Genomic DNA, 16,568 nt, shown 5'->3' with positions numbered 1-16,568 from the left:
AATTTCCAAGGTACTAAATCTAAGAGGAATTTACCATATACTGCAGATCTTTAGAATGAGTCCCAGAAAATGACCAATTCATATAAGAAGCAGTCTTCACTGAGATACTTCTGATCTCATGAAACCAATGACAGTATTTCTATAGAAAGTTACCTTTGTGAGAGGTTTCCCTGGTGGTCCAGTGGTTAAGAATTCGTCTTGCAATGCAAGGAACACAGGTTCAATCCCTGGCCTGGAAGATCCAACATGCTCGGAACCCACTAAGCTTGTGTGTCACAACTACGGAGTCCACGTGCTGCAACTACTGAAGCCTGTTTGCCCAGAGCCTGTGCTCCACAAAAGAAGCCACCACGATGAAGAGAGCAGCCCCCGCTCTCCACAATTAAAGAAAGCTTGCGTGCAGCAACAAAGACCCACCACAGCCAAAAACATAAATCTATTTTTTTTAAGGAAGTTATTTATGTGAATGTCCAGGTATTATGCTGCTTTCAGATCATCTGATGGACCCATGGCTTCTGTGAGGTTTCTATGATTCACTTCTTAGTAGCAATGACCATTAATATTTAGGAATATACAGATAGAGCCAAATTTTTTCTAAAACTATCCTTTTTCTGTGTCACAGTGACAAATACACTACTGGCACCAACAATTATGTACCATAAAGCATAGAAAAGAAATTTGATTTGGGTAATTTTAAGGGCAGGTATTATCAGCTAACCATCAAACAAATTCAGTATTATCCCTAGGGAACATGGTTTTTGACAGAGCTATATTTTCATAAACCCATCAGATTAAGCTGGTTACAAAAATATATTCTCAGAAAAAAAAAATATACATAAATATTCTCAGAAAGCGAAAGTGACTTATATTGGCAATAGAACATTAAAATCCCTGCCGAATTTGACAATTTAGTTTTACCACTAATAATTCAGCTATGTCACAAAGTGTGTGATACATCACTTTAAAAGGTTTTTTGCACTTTTGAGTGTGCTTCCAAATCACTAAAGAGTTCTATGCGGTGCCAAAACACAACTTAAGATTTTACATTACTCAAAATAGTAACTCAGTCCATTGAAAAATTCTTAACTGGGAACTCCCTAGCAGTCCAGTGGTTAGGACTCCATGCTTTAACTGTCAAGGGGCTGGGTGTGATCTCTGGTTGGGAAACTAAGATCACAAACCACATGTTGCAACCAAAAAAAAAAAAAAATCTTTTTAATTCCAACAGTTAATAATGTGGAAAAGATCTAAAAACACAATAAAAAGCTAATGTGTGTAGTTTTAGGAGTCTTCTTCTATCACTGACATGTTCCTAGAGAAATAAAATGCTACAGTAGTCACTAGTTACCTTTCATTAAAACTGACCAAAATATCAACACACATCTTACACGTATTAAGAAAGAACTATTAAAAAAGTAATCTGAGTAAAGAGTTTGGTCAAGATTTGGAAGTCATTCCTGGGATTTTTCTTTAAACAAAAGTTTAAATGGCTTAAAGCAGACAGAATTAAAAATGTGACATCTACAAGTACATTTTGTGTTGAGTACCAGGAAACAAGCAGGATGCTGAAAACAAAATAGGGGGTCTGGGAAGCCTCTCAAAGGGGTCTTATTTTATTCCAGTTATCATTTTTACTATTCTTGTCATAGCTACATATAACTTTGACCTACATCACTTAACCTTTATGAACCTGTTTCCTCACCTACAATTTGGAAGATAGCCACCACTCACTGGGTTATGAGGGTTAAAACAAGATTGCATCATTAACTCCCTGGCACCTAATAGGAACTCAATAACATGTTAAAATCCTTTTCTTTGTTTGCCTCTTGTAAGATTTAAAAACAAACAAACAGGAATCCAGGAAGATGTAAGCACTTGGAGTGTTGACAAAGCACTTGACACAGTAATGAGCTAAATAAAGAACACAGAACTTAGTCTTAATGGCATCTAGAATGAAGAATCCTTTCCAAATGGTTTTCAATTTACTTCACTCAGATCCACCAGAGGAATCACTATCTTCATAAACAATAAGACTTTAAACTTCAAATGACTCCTTAATCCATGGGCTGCAGAATATATGTTGTGTTAGCAGGCATGAAAACAGCGTTAATTTCATTGTACATCTCCATCAGAGCTCTTGGGTGACCAGGTGCACTGTCAATGAGCAGCAATATGTTGAAAGGAATCCTTTTTCTTAAGCAGTAGGTCTCAATAGTGGGCTTAAAATATTCAATAAAGAATGTCATAAATAGACATACTAAACATCCAGGCTTTTTTGTTCCATTTATAGAGTGCAGGCAGAGTAGATTTAGCATAATTTTTACGGGCCCTAGGATTTTCAGAAATCAAGAAATGAGCACTGGCTTCAACTTCAAATCACCAGCTGCATTTGTCCCTAATAAGCATATCAGCCTGTCCTTTGAAGTCAGGCACTGACTTCTCTCTGTTTCCAGTAGAAGGCTATGAGACATATGTTTGACACTGGTCTTCAAAGCTCTTCCATGGTAATTCAGTAACAACTGCCCACAGAGGTAGTTAGCCTGATAATACACCTTTATCGGCTATCAGCTGGCCCTCACGTTCCAACTGATGTTTCCTTCACCAACAAAGTAAATCACTGGCTCCTAAATCTTTTTGTTTCAGGGTCCACTTCTTGAGAAACTCAAACTAAGAAACTGCAGTTGAAGAACATTGTCTATAATCCTTGATACGGAAAGTACAGTCTGAAGACAAGTAACATCAGACATCAGCTGGCTTATGAAAAAGCAGAATCCCCCCCCCCAAAAAAAAAAAAGAAAAAGCAGAATCCCATCCACCATCACAACCCTCTGGTTATCATTTCTACTTAAAGACCACCTCTGGGTGATCTGTATACCAATTAATGTAAAATTCAATGGTCTATAAGGATTACTGTTTCAAATTTGCAGAGACTTACTTTATGACTGCATAATGCATTTTTATAAATGTTCTATTTGTGCTTGAAAATAATGTATACTCTCTTACAGCTGGGTATATATTTTCTTTTATGTTCTTTCATCCAAGCTTGTTAATTGTGTTGTTCAAAGTTTCTACACTTGTGTTTGTCTGCCTGACTTACCATTTACTAAGAGATGTTTACTGAAACCTCCAAATACAGTAATAGGTTTGTCAACTTCTTCCCATAGTTCTTACTATATACACTTCGGAGCATTACTTGCATTGTTTTATACTCTTGCTGAATTAAACTTTTTATCATTACAAAAAATACACATAGAACTTAAATCTAATAAATAAAGCCTCTTGTATAACCTGGCTTCATTTTTTTTCTTTCTGGCCCAGACAATTCCATTCTTAGGCCTCATATGCTTCACCCCATATCGTACTTTTGATGATACATCTGAAGCAACCCCCCTCTCCCACCATCCAAATCTTATCCACCCCAATGAGTATCTCATCTATCAAAACTAGGAAAACTAAAAGTGAAAGTGAAGTTGTGTCCAACTCTCTGCAACCCTATGGACTGCAGCCCACCAGGCTCCTCCATCTATGGAATTTTCCAGGCAAGAGTACTGGAGTGGGTTGCCATTTCCTTCTCCAGGAGGAAAACTAAACTCCTAGTAAACTCCTTTATATTAGGTATCATAAATTATTTTATCATTCACAAGGGGGAACATTCTTAAGAAATGTTAAATAAATATCTATTGATTAAATAGTACAATGAAAGAAAAAAAAGTACAAGAATGGATATATAGGAGAAATCTTCAGGAATGTCTGTGAAGAGGAAGACGTGAACTCCTAATCCTATCAACTAATCAAAACATAGTATGAAAATACAGAGGCAGATACAGGGAAAAGTGAGAGAAATCAATAAACTACATTAAATTAAGGGGAAAAATTAGTCAGAGGTCCATCCATAAGGTATGCAGTGCCACTCAAAAATAAGAATTGACAATTTTTTTAAAAACTAGACAAAAAATTATGCAGTATTGCCACAGAAATTTATCATATTCTCAAACTCAGGGTCTTTGCTAATTATAATATTTAACTCTGGAAAAATGGCTGAGAAAGCCTCTAAGTGAGCTCTACAAAGTCATCTAGTCAAATACAACTATATACCTAAAGTCTGTATTACAGTTGCGTACCCATCAAATGCCTTAATTTTTTAACTTTTTTAAATTATGAAAGTATGATAACACATTTACGGGAGACTAGAAAAAAACAGGACAAGCTTACATATAGTTCCATTATATATCAAAGGCCGTAAGAAGCATTCTCTGATGCTAAGTCACTTCAGTCGTGTCCGACTCTGTGCGACCCCATAGACGGCAGCCCACTAGGCTCCCCCATCCCTGGGATTCTCCAGGCAAGAACACTGGAGTGCGTTGCCATTGACTCTAATTCAGTGCATTCTCACTGAATGGACCCTAATTCAGTGCATTCTCAGTGACTCTAATTCAGCGATACGTTTGAAAAATGATCTATTCCAGTGGTTCTCAACCATGGCTGCACAGTAAAATCTCTTAGAAAGGTTTCCTTCCTTAAAGGTAGACTGACAAAGGTGAACAAATGAGAAATTTTAAAATTTTCCTGTTAGACTGGTTGAAATGGTCCAATTTTTAAAAACTTCTTTTATATTCAAAATGTTTTGTTGAGGGAAAAAGGCACATGGCTGAATAACATATATAATGACTTTTCAAAGAAAGAATGTAGCATATTATGTATATATACTATAAACACATATTTATTTTAGGAAACTTCACACATCTCTGAAACCCAGATTTTTCTTAATCAATGGTATGTCATGATGTAGTTAGCATCTTATTACTTTATGTAAATAAAATAATACATCTTTTACAATTGCAAAAGATAAAGGAAGGACCATATTAACAGTATATATTAACTGTTGGAAAGAGGAAAAACTGACTTGACTTAGCAACTGGTCTAAACCCAAGGTCAAAAGACCCACCTGAAAAGCCATGTACTGAAAAGATACATAAAGAGAAAGGTTGTATCATTAAGTTCCTAGAGCTTCTAAGCTTCAGTCTCATATTAAGAATTTACAAACGGTAGTATTTTTCTCATGCTCAACACTGTTTAATTTCTTGATTCCTTGATTAAACAAAATACAATGTGAACATACTCAATGGCCATATGAAAAAGCTAGGGGATTGACGAATAAGCACTAGTTAAGACTCCAAAGCTAGAAAGAAACAAAGACTCTCACAATGGGTGATGAGAAAGGAGACACTTCTTTAAAATATAAAACACTAAGAAAAATTCCAAATTAATAAATGGAATTCTACTGATTACACTTAAGGAATCATATATATAATCTAATAAATCCAGTTTCTTACAACTGAATTTTACTGTCAAGTTTAACACTGAGACCAATTCTTGTCTGGAAAGAACAATGAGGGTAGAGTCTTTCTAAATTCTCTTTATCCTTGACAACTAGCAAAAAAAAAAAGATGAAATTCCATTCATGTTATTTGGGAGGAGAAGCAGGACTTTATACACCTCTTCTCCCAAATGATCAGAATACCCAGAGTCCCTGTGCTGCATGGTTCCTAGAGAACTATGTGACAGTGCTGCACTGAAAGAACTGCAAATGCAGCAAATCTGAATCCATTATCCTGGGGACAAAACAGACCTAGAAAGTGCAAATAGGTAAAATCAACTAAAGTAAAAAAAAGCAAAACCAATCTCTGAGGGAAAACATTCACGGACACTCCCTCACTAATCCTGGTGGTTCCTTAAAAGTCGATGTCACTTGGGGTATACTGAGGCCTCACCTTGCAGGCCTTCTGACCACCACTCACATTACGCTTAATTATATAAAATGAATATTATATAATTAAGTGAACCAGTAGCTCAGCTGACTGGAGTAAAACCCAAAGTTACAGACACAATCCCCAGCTGAAATTAATTTGTTTCATAGCTACTTTCATCTCTTCACTAGAAAATATACTCAAACCTACATATTACTCTTCTGTCTTCTTCCTATATAAAAGGTAACAGAATTAAGCCAAAAGACTGTTCAAAGCAACCTCTGAGTCATAAAATTAAAATGTAAGGAACAAAAAAGAGCAACTGGCTTGAACTAATGTCTCCATACATATAAATATGAAAGTGAGTGGAGTATCAGCTTGGACATGAAAAGACTAGCTGAAAAAAAAAAGAAAAGACTAGCTGAATCCCAGCGATCCCCTACTGTTGTCATTGTTCCTAAGGTTCTTAATCTTCACCTGTAAAATGGGTAGCACCTTCTCTGCAGGGTTGTTTTTGAGGACGGAGATAATGGTAAGCACCTGCAATAGCTGCCAATAAATAGCAGATGGTATTAATGTAGGACTTTATGATTACAGTCTACGAAAATAATTTTTGAGGAAAACTTTTGCTAATATCACGTAACTCTAGTTAATTAATGAAGAAAAAAGGTAGCTTTCTACAAAAGTCTTTGATATGGGACAGGAACCAGCACCAGATATAATGCCCTACAATTACACCAAACACCAGTATTGTTATTGACTAACTCAAATTAACTCTTAATTACACATGCTAATAGAAGAGTAATTCTAAAAAGCATTTATATAGGGACTTCCCTGGTTGTCCAGTGGTTAAGAATCTGCCTTGCAATGCAGGGACACAGGTTTGAGGCCCGGTTGGGGAACTAAAATTCCACACATGCCGCGGAGCAACTATGCCCACGTGCCTCAACAACTGAAGCCGCAACTACAGTCCTCTCGCTCTGACAAAAGGCCCCGCATGACGCAAAGGTCCCATCCCAAGTGCTGCAACTAAGACCTGTCTCGGCCAAATAAATATTTTTAAAAATAAAAGCATTTATAAAAAATATAAGTTTTATAAAAAATTATAAAAAGTTTATAAAAATATAAAAAAGCATTTATAAAAAATATAAAAAAGCAAAATAAGCCCCTTGAACGGACTTTTTGTCTATTTTGTTTACTGATGAATCCCAAGTGCCTAGTACATACTCTGAATACTAAGGCTTTTCAAACACAATACTCTTGACACTCAAATGTGTACCATTTTTCTTATTCACCCACCAGCCTAAACAGAGGAGCCTCTCACTCTAAAATTAATTTGTATCTTCTCTTAAAAAAAAAAGAGTAAAACATTTTTAGCCTTGGGAATTCCCCTTTCACTGCCAAGGGCCTAGGTTTGATCCCTGGTTGGGGAACTAAGATCTGATAAGCCATGCAACCGGTCCAATAAAAAAAAACTTACCCTTTAAAAAATTTTAAACATTCCTAACTAGTTTCTGGTAGGTAGAAAAACAAGACATCCTTTTACAAAGATTTTACAATTTTGACTGCAGAAAGGTTATCGTTCCCATTAGTCTCAATACTGACAGAGGGGGAAAAAAATCCCTCTTACTCTACTCAAAACAGATTTCTCCTCAGAATTTAAGAAGATACTCCCTCAGGCGTGCATACCATATCTATCTGTAGCAGAACCAAAAAGATGAAGTGAAGAGGAGGTAGAGGTAGAAAGAGAAAGACTGGGAAGTAAACGACCAAAGGCACACATGGGAGGGGAGGAAAAAAAGAGCTCAAAGTCTAAATCTTTCCATAACTTCTGCAAAATTTCACACAAACCTTAACTTTCACAATAATGTATTTTTATTTTATTTGGCTGCACCCGGTCCTAGATGTAGCATGTAGGCTCTTTAGTTGTGGCATGTGGGATTTAGTCCCCTGGCCAGGAACTGAACCCATGCTCCCAGCATTGGGAGCTCAGGGGTCTTAACTACTGGACCACCAGGAAGTTCCCAGAGTTAACTTGGCCGGGGGTGGGGGGGGTCTACTCTGCACCAAAAAAATTTTGTAGTAATACCTTTTGACAAACTTATAGAAGCAAAATCATAACTGTCTTACATGACATTTTTATAGTCAAAGGGCATATGTTTTGAAATTTTCATGGTAATCCTATCAAAATGTTTACTAATTTATAATTTAGCCCATTATGGGCAAATTAATCACACAAACTCCTAAACAGGACACATTTCTACAACACAAAAGAAGTCACAACAGCCATTCCAAAGTCCTACTGTATCTTCAAATGACTAACCACCAAGGATTTAGTAGTATTAATTCATAGCTTTCTTTTATCAGAACCCATTCACTGCCCAAGGCTTACACTAAGCCTTTAGAATCACTTCTCATGAAACTGGTAATAATTTTTCCTAGTCAGTAACCTGAGACTGTTAACATACAAATATTTTTAACACTGATCTATTTTTTTTTTTAAACTATAAAACCTTTCATCCCAAACCTATACACAACAGGTATTATATTCGCTAGGGAGATCAGTATATCCTCCTGGATATTAACCTGAAATTAGTATCAAAGAACTGCCAGGGAAGTCCCTCTTACTTCCCTGGCAGTCCACTGGTAGGGGGCACAGGTTCCATCTCTGGTAGGGGAACAATCGCGCATGCCACGATAGGGCCGAAAAGAACTACATGTCAGCTCATAATGGCCAAAGAATAGCTTTATATCACTTGAGAATAAATTTGGACAATCTTCATCTTCTGGATATGCAATTTTACAGAAGAGTTAAGATTAAGGATTTTATTTTGAAAACCTTTATACAAATATAACTTGGACACTAAATCCATGAGAATACACTTGCTAAGTATAACTCAAGAAAGGTTATTCTCTAATATGTATGTAGTTCTGCAGCAAAAACATTCACATCATCTCTGACAATAGGTAATACAAAGTCTTCACAATTAATACTACTACCTCATAATTACACGTTGTAGCAGAGAAGGCAATGGCACCCCACTCCAGTACTCTTGCCTGGAAAATCCCATGGACGGAGGAGCCTGGTAGGCTGTAGTCCATGGGGTCGCTAAGAGTCGGACAGGACTGAGCAACTTCACTTTCACTTTCATGCATTGGAGAAGGAAATGGCAACCCACTCCAGTGTTCTTGCCTGGAGAATCCCAGGGACAGAGGAGCCTGGTAGGAGGCCGTCTATGGGGTCGCAGAGTCGGACACGACTGAAGCGACTTAGCAGCAGCAGCAGCAGCAGTGTACAAAACCCCACAAGTTCGTAACACCCTGTAAATTAGCAAGCAAGGTAGACACTATTAATCTCCATTCTACAGATGGGGAATTCAGAATGATTCCAAGGCCTCTGCACTATACCACATCTGCCAAAGTATGAAAGTCATAATTCTTACTCATAGTAATGTGTCTCCTTGAAATTTTACACAAAGAGTTTAACAAACACATTTCATACTGCTTTAGCTAGATAAAATCCTGCCCTAATCACAAATCAATAACCCATCTACCCAGCTACTGTAATGGACCACTGGAAGAGGGACAATAAATTCAAGATTAAATTTCAAAAAAGATAAATCAGCATAATGATCATGCTTTCTGAACGATTCAGGATTTGGTGTTTCTGAACATAACAGTCATGACAAGACTCAGGTGAAGACTTTAAAAATGTTATTTGGGCGACTTCCCTGTAGTCCAGTGGCTAAAGCTCTGTGCTCCCAATCCTGAGGGCCTGGGTTCAATCCATGGCCAAGGAACCAGATTTCGCATGTTGCAGCTAGGAGTTCGCACACTGTAACTAAAGACCCCCTCTTCCTCAACTAAGACCTACTACAGACAAATAATTTTTTTTTAATGTTATTTGGAGGAGAAAGGTCTGAACGTAAGACAGATGCTGCTGCTAACACCTAAGGCAAGTATTTTTATACACAAGTCTAGCTCAAAGTAGACATATATAAAACCAACACACTTGGCTTTGACACTATCAGTCAAATTGACTAGTTGGTATGCCAGCAAGCTCTATTTTCAGCAACTACCATATCCATGACTTTTCTAGCTCCTATTTGGGGGAAAGGGGACTGCGAGGAAGAAAGCTTTCACTTTGCCTTTTATTTGTCTAATGTTCTGCCAAATTGTAACTTCACTGGAAAGAAAACCAATATTCTGGGGGTTCAGATCTAAGATCTTGGTGGTAGAGGGATGGACAAAGCTTAGGGAACTTTCTCAATGAGACAACCAGCGCAGCAAGAAATGGTCTTAAGTAGTATGATTATGGGATTCCCAAGTGGTTCAGTGGTAAAGAATGCACTTGCCAAGGCAGGAGACACAAGAGATGTGGAGTTCAATCCCTGGGTAGGAAGAAATCCTGAAGGAGGAATTAGCAACCCATTCTAGTATTCTGGCCAAGAAAATCCCATAGACAGAGAAGCCTGATGGGTTACAGTCCCTAGTGTACCAAGAGTTGGACACAACTGAGCGCACACATGCATGCATACACACACACACACACACACATATACACGAACACATACGGAATGATCATAGGTCAAGTTTGCAGCTCAAGACAACCCATTTCACAATTATGAATTCGCATCCCTTCATTTCAAGGTATCTCGATTTGGATTATAAATTATGATGACCCTTTTATTATTACGGCAGTTATCACAACTTGGTAAACTTAAATGAACTTCTGAAACAGTTCCTAGGAGTGTGACCCGCATGAATATTTCATGAGCTCAAACAATAAAAGTTATCTAAACAAACCAAGTTGTCAACTTCGATATATCAGTATATAACTGTATCAAACTGTTAACTAACCACTTCAAAAACAGTAAATATATAATTTTGTTTCTGTTTCCCACTACTCCTTAACAGATTCTGTCTGATAGCTAGCTAAGCTACTATTTGGAACATTTGTGAATCATTTGCCAACCTCCCTGCCCCCAAATTTCTGACTGTGTCATTAATTTAAGGGTTGCATCCATTAAGACCAGGGTGAGGGGCAGACACCTTTTAAAAGTATTTTATAGAAATGCATGGCACTAAGCTGTATCCCAGCACAGACATTGTGATAAACCAAAAAAATTTTAATACCAACACTTAAATTACCTACAATCCCTCACTGTAGCTTCATTCACCGTGCCTTGTTTTTGAAAGAAAACAAAAGGTTACAATGGATATTAGTCAAGTCACAAATACCAAGACATATTATGTGAAATAACTGCTTAAAAAAAAATTAATACTCCCTTCCCCCACAAGGCACCATCTGATTTAGTTTCACATAGGTCTTTTGTGAGTGGCTCAGGAGAAATAAGAGTACTGGCTGCTCTAAAGGTCAGACAGACAAGTTCTGGCTCTGCTATATACTTGCCAACTAGTCATGTGATATAGAAAAAAAAAATTTTAATCACTGAATCTCAAAATTCTCTTTCGTGAACCATAAAATAGAAATAACATTACTTATATCAGTATTACATGAAATAAGTAAAAAATTTTGTGAAGGTAGTCTGCGAAATGGGAAGTTCTATATAAACGCGGAATTTTATAAAGTTTAAAATTTTAACCTTTATCCTATGCCTGTCATTACTATTTAAATACGCACACTTTACTGATATATAAGGCTGAAAACTTCTGCAAAATAAGCCTTACAGACCTTCAAAGGAAAAAAAAAGATGCTTTCAGATCAACTTCTTAAAGTATTTTAAACTGATTTGTAAACTTAGATACATTAATTTACTATGATAAAATTTCACTTGCTTTATCAGGTTAAAGTCAAGAAATTTTTTAAATATTTCATACTTCCCTGACCAACCTATTAAACAACTATGAAAAAACTGTTTGTTTGTATGGGCTTTCAGTGGGTTTGCTTGTACTAAAATCCAAAATTTGCTCAATTTCATTATTTGTGTTCTTCCCCACACTAGAACTCAAATTGAGACCTTTTCGTACAAAGGTGAAAAGAGTGCCTAGAAATGTCCACAGTAAGAATTTACCCTATCACCATCTCAAACTGCAAAGATTCATGATTTCATTCTATCCCATAGTTTTGTAAACCAACAAAATAGACTGAAATAATGCCCAATATGCACAATACTGTACTGTGCACAAACAAAACTATATATAGTGTACTTGCACAAAAGTATCACAATAGAGCAACTACTTTAAATACAAAATCCAAAAGTAGGAGGAATTTTCTAACTGCATTATCCAACTCTGTTTATGATTAGGTAGGAAGAAAAAACATTCAATAAACTTAGTTGAAACAGCAGCAACAAAAATTACTGACTTAAAGGACTGATAATTAACCTGTGCTTTTAAACTCATTACTAAGTTAATTTACCCACCTTCCCCTAACAAGCTGGACATTAAGGAGTTGACTGAAAAACTGCACCCCACCCCTCAGAATAAGTCAGAGATGGGGCTCTGGTGTCTTAAAAGGGGTGCTCTCAAGCACTCAGAAGAGATGCACTCCTGGTGTTGCAGTCACAGACTGAATCAAACCTAACCCATCAAAATTTTACCCCTATCTCATGTGGAGCTCAGCTCGTCATCACAGGGAGAAGAGAAGTGAGGGAAGGACAAACCCAGCAACTACCCTACAACCCAAACGTAGTTTATGCGGATCCCTGTATTCTCAAAAGGTGTAACTTTTTACATGTCCCCACCACTATCCCTCATATGGTTCATATACATGATGCAAAGTTAAGACTTCAGTAATGCTAAAAGATGACCCGCTTAATATGACTATGAATGATATAAAAACTATCCCTAACACTACTGTTGTTATGTAACAGAAGGCTAGATTTAATCTTGAAAGTCAACCGTCCTAGCCCCAAACTTCTGTACTTTTTCTATCTGGAATTTCAAACTGTCCTTTTCCTGAAGGCAGCTTAGTTCCTCCTCCAGTATCATTAAATAGTCTCTATCAATTGATTCCAATTCTCCAGTACAGAATTAAATGATGCTACCAAAAAGTGTAGTATTAGGTTCAACATAATGTGCAAAATAAAAACATAACGTACTGCAGAAACAAGAAGCAAAGCCAGTATTTACACCCAACTACTCCAAACCAAGTCATCAAATGTATTTTTCACCTTCCCCATACTTGATAAATTGTTTGATAAATAAAACCACGGAATCATTTTTTGTTACCACAAACAAAACTGAATTATTGCACCCAATTAAGGAATGGACACAGGTACAGACTGATTCCTAATGACTGTCTTCCTCTTCTTCCTTTCCAATGAATCCCTTCCAATTTTGTGCCCAACAATCAAAGGAGTTCCGCTACACCTGGTAGATGTCATATCCCACCCGCCCCGCCCCCCCCACCACCTTTTGATCCTGAAGGACACCTCTAACATTTGATCAACGTTAAGGATGTGGCTCTACAGCCCTGTGTTGAATAACCAATTAAGCTTTTGGTCAAAAACGCTCAACACTCAATTCCAAAATATGATTTCACACTGAACTGTCACTGACTTGGAAGCTACAATCACGAGCTTCCAATCAGTATTTAAAACAAGTTCTTAAAAAAAAAAAACAAAAACTTTCCTTTCTGGTGATCACAGCAGTTTTACTCAGAGACTAAATCCCTACAGAAGAGAAAACATTCCAATATAATTTCGAGTTTCTTCCCAAGGGCAGTGATAGATTAAGAGGGGAACTTATTTGGGGCAAGAGGAGAAGAAAAAAACTTTCATTACAAGTATACCTACAGATGTTTTGACTTTTAAATACTGAAATAAAGACAAATCTGACCTTGAGCTGTACTTCCCCATCATATTTTTCCCTCCGCCTCCTAACAAGAATCTTGTTCAATACAAAGAGCAATTTAAGGATTTATGAAACGAAATTAAGAGATCTTTACTAAATTTTGGGTTCGAGGTCTTTCCTCCTAATTTTCAAACTCCCGAATCCTAATGAATGGTGACACACATGGACTAGCCCTGAGGCTATTCACGTGACCAAAGGCATTCAAGGGAAGTCCCCACACAGCATTCTGAAGTGGCTTAATTCAAGATCAATGACACCTGAATCCAACCATCTCTCATCCCACAACAGCATTAAAAACACAAAAACCATATATATGATTTTTTGTTTTGATAATGCTAGTTTAACGGATGTGGAGTCAATTCAAGTACCAAGGTCCAAAATGGGGGGAGGGGGACCCATGTCGGGAGGGGCAATTTAAAAAAGCAGCAGTTTGGGACTGACCCAACAGACACAAGGGCATTTCAATAAAGTTCTGAAAAATGACTATGGCACCTTTAAAAACAAAGGAGCAATGAAAGAAAAATTGTTCAAATCTGCACAAACCGTTTATTAAAAATGGAGGGAAGAAAACGGATCTACCGAGATCCCTTACGTTCTTAATAGAAAACCCCAAGTCTCTGCTGAGTGCCTTGGGACTGGTAAAGATCCCCAACGAAGGAAGAACACCCATTTTAAGCCAGGGGAGTCAACCAAAATAGCCACTAAACGTTATTCGAAAAAACTTTTTATTTTTCACCAGGTCATTCCATTTGTCATAACGCTGCGTATGCACAGGAAAGTCACCATTTTTAAATGCCGTTGGACTGAAGCACAGGCATGGGAAAGGCACCGAGAGCGACCCAGGGGCTCCTTGTCTCCAGCTCCACATTCTACAGTTTACGGAAAATGCTAACAGAAACTTCGAGCTCTCCGGGCTAAGTCTGAGGAGAAGGAGCGTGAGGGACGTTTTTCTAGAGTTCCCTAGAAAAAGGCGAGATTGAACGGGAAACCCAAAAAACGCCACTACAAGCTGTGCCGGCCTAAGGGAAGGAAATCCGATCGTAGCATCTCAGCTGGCCTCCGCCCAGGGATGAGCTGCAGTGATTCCCACTCCCTCCCTCCTTCCCCCACCACCAACGAAGGCTGCCCCTCACCACAAGCCCGGAGCAGCCCTCGGCTCCTAAGGGTTCTCCTTTGTGAGACTCCACAGCCGCCGCCCCACATTGGGCCTCCGGGGAAAAGCCACCGCCCCCACCCGCCATATTTCCCTGAAAGGCGCCCGCGCTCCAGCTCCCGGTTGCCGCTCTCTCCCATGTGGCGGGTGTTTCTTCCTTCATCACGCCACCCAATTGTTCACCACGTCCCAAAACCGGCCCAGAAGCTCCCCTGGGGATTGCTCGCCCGGAGACAGCACCCGCCATCTCCTCCCCCTCCCCCGCCCCAGGACTCGCCCTCCCCTCAGCCGCCATTTTACAACCAACTCCTCCACCCCATGGCCTTGGCCTCCTAGCTCTCTTGTGTCGGCAGATGAGGACGCCCAAGGGGTCAAATTCCTGGGCCTGGAGCCTCCTACCGCTCTGGGAGCCCACAGGCTATTTCCTGCTTCCCGAATCCACGTCCCCGGGCCGGGCTCGGCGATGATGCCGCCATTTTGTCTCCCGCTCCCGGCCTCTGTGGGCGGCGGCAGAGGGTCCGAGAATTGCAGCCCCCCGTTGCCCCCCCAACTCACCGTCGTATCGCTCAGCCTGCTCGGCCAGCTTCGCCTGGTACACCAGATCCTCCCGATCATCCATAGCGGCAGCGGCTCCGGCAGGGTCTGCGCGACGGATGGAAGCGGATAGCGTCTCCGACTCTCAGCCTCTCGCTCCGCGTCCGGGCAGGAAAAATGGCGGCGCCTCAATCCGGGACTTCCGCCTGCGCACGCGGACAACTGCTCAGCTCTATGGCAACCGCTCCCTGGCAACTGGCGCGGGGGGCGGGTCCGGGTGCTCGGCGCCCGAGGAGGTTGGAACCAGCTAGACGCCCCTCCTCCGAGAGCTCAGCGGCCGCTCGAGGCGGGAACTGCTTCTGTGGGGAGGGAGAGCGCCCCGAGGGAGCGAGGTGGGCCAGGTGAGGCCGGCCTGGACCGCTCCAGAAGACCGTGAGCGGCAGAGCCTGGACTGCGGGCAGAGAAACCAGAGGCTGTGAAGGTTTTCGTAATGACAAGCCATCCTCTCTGAAACTGACTTCTCCTGTTTTCTCAGCCAGGCTCAGTCCTGGGCCTCTTTGAGGGCCCTGATGTAGCTGTGAGGGGAAGGAAGGGTCCAGTTTTCACACTTCACCTTCGCACTTTGCAGTCTTTTTCTGTTCCTCTCCCTTGGCTTTCTTTTTTCCCCTTAGGCCCGCCATGGGGTAGGAACAGAGAAGTTCTTAGAAAAGTCTGGTCTGGAGTCCAAGGTGCAGAAGAGTAGGGCCGAGATCAGAATGAGGTCCAGGAGGCAGGAATGGGAAAGAATCCATTGGTCTGTACTGCTTCCCAGTGGATTCCTAGCACCTTGTACTGAATGCAGTATGCGGTATGTTGCAAGACTAAAGCTCAGGTAATTAGAACATAAAATGTGTGGTAAAGTCTGCAATAAATGTAGAATAAGGAGACTTCCCTGGTGGTCCAGTGGCTAAGACTCCACACTTCCTGTGCAGGGACCCCGTGTTCCATCCCTGGTCAGGGACCTAGATCCCATATAGGACAATTAAGATCCGTTGCAGCCAAATATGTTAAAAAAAAAAAAAAAATATATATATATATATATTTTGTGTGTGTGTGTGGAATGAAAAGGTTGGAACTAAATTATGAAGAACCTTGGATGGCAAGCTGAGATGTTTGCACTCCAGTGGGCACAAGGAAGCTATTTTTTGATGATTTTGCATGGAGGATGACACCATCATAATTATTCTTTAAGAAGATTATTAAATATTGTATAGCAGTGATTAAAGAACAGGATAAATTATCAGGCTATTACATTAATACCACTAAAAGGTCATAGA

At 39.7% G+C, this 16,568-nt stretch overlaps 1 protein-coding gene across 3 annotated transcripts in view; it reads right to left on the bottom strand.

Annotated features, from left to right (window-relative positions):
* YWHAE (tyrosine 3-monooxygenase/tryptophan 5-monooxygenase activation protein epsilon) overlaps positions 1 to 15,447 on the bottom strand; it is a 34,807-nt gene extending 19,360 nt beyond the window's left edge. For all 3 annotated transcript variants that reach the window (XM_086359824.1, XM_086359823.1, XM_086359822.1), the window contains exon 1: positions 15,274 to 15,447. In XM_086359824.1, coding sequence (XP_086215950.1) covers positions 15,274 to 15,337 — 64 coding nt within the window. In that variant the 5' untranslated portion in view covers positions 15,338 to 15,447. The remainder of the gene's footprint in view (positions 1 to 15,273) is intronic.
* Between the last annotated feature and the right edge of the window lie 1,121 nt (positions 15,448 to 16,568).

Source organism: Bos grunniens, chromosome 19 (genome assembly GCF_055505025.1).
Source record: "Bos grunniens cultivar Pamir isolate PY7600 chromosome 19, Bosgru_T2T1.0, whole genome shotgun sequence".
Classification (NCBI taxonomy): domain Eukaryota; kingdom Metazoa; phylum Chordata; class Mammalia; order Artiodactyla; family Bovidae; genus Bos; species Bos grunniens.
The sequence above is the reverse complement of the archived record's forward strand: the minus strand, read 5'-3'. Positions and strand labels throughout refer to the sequence as shown.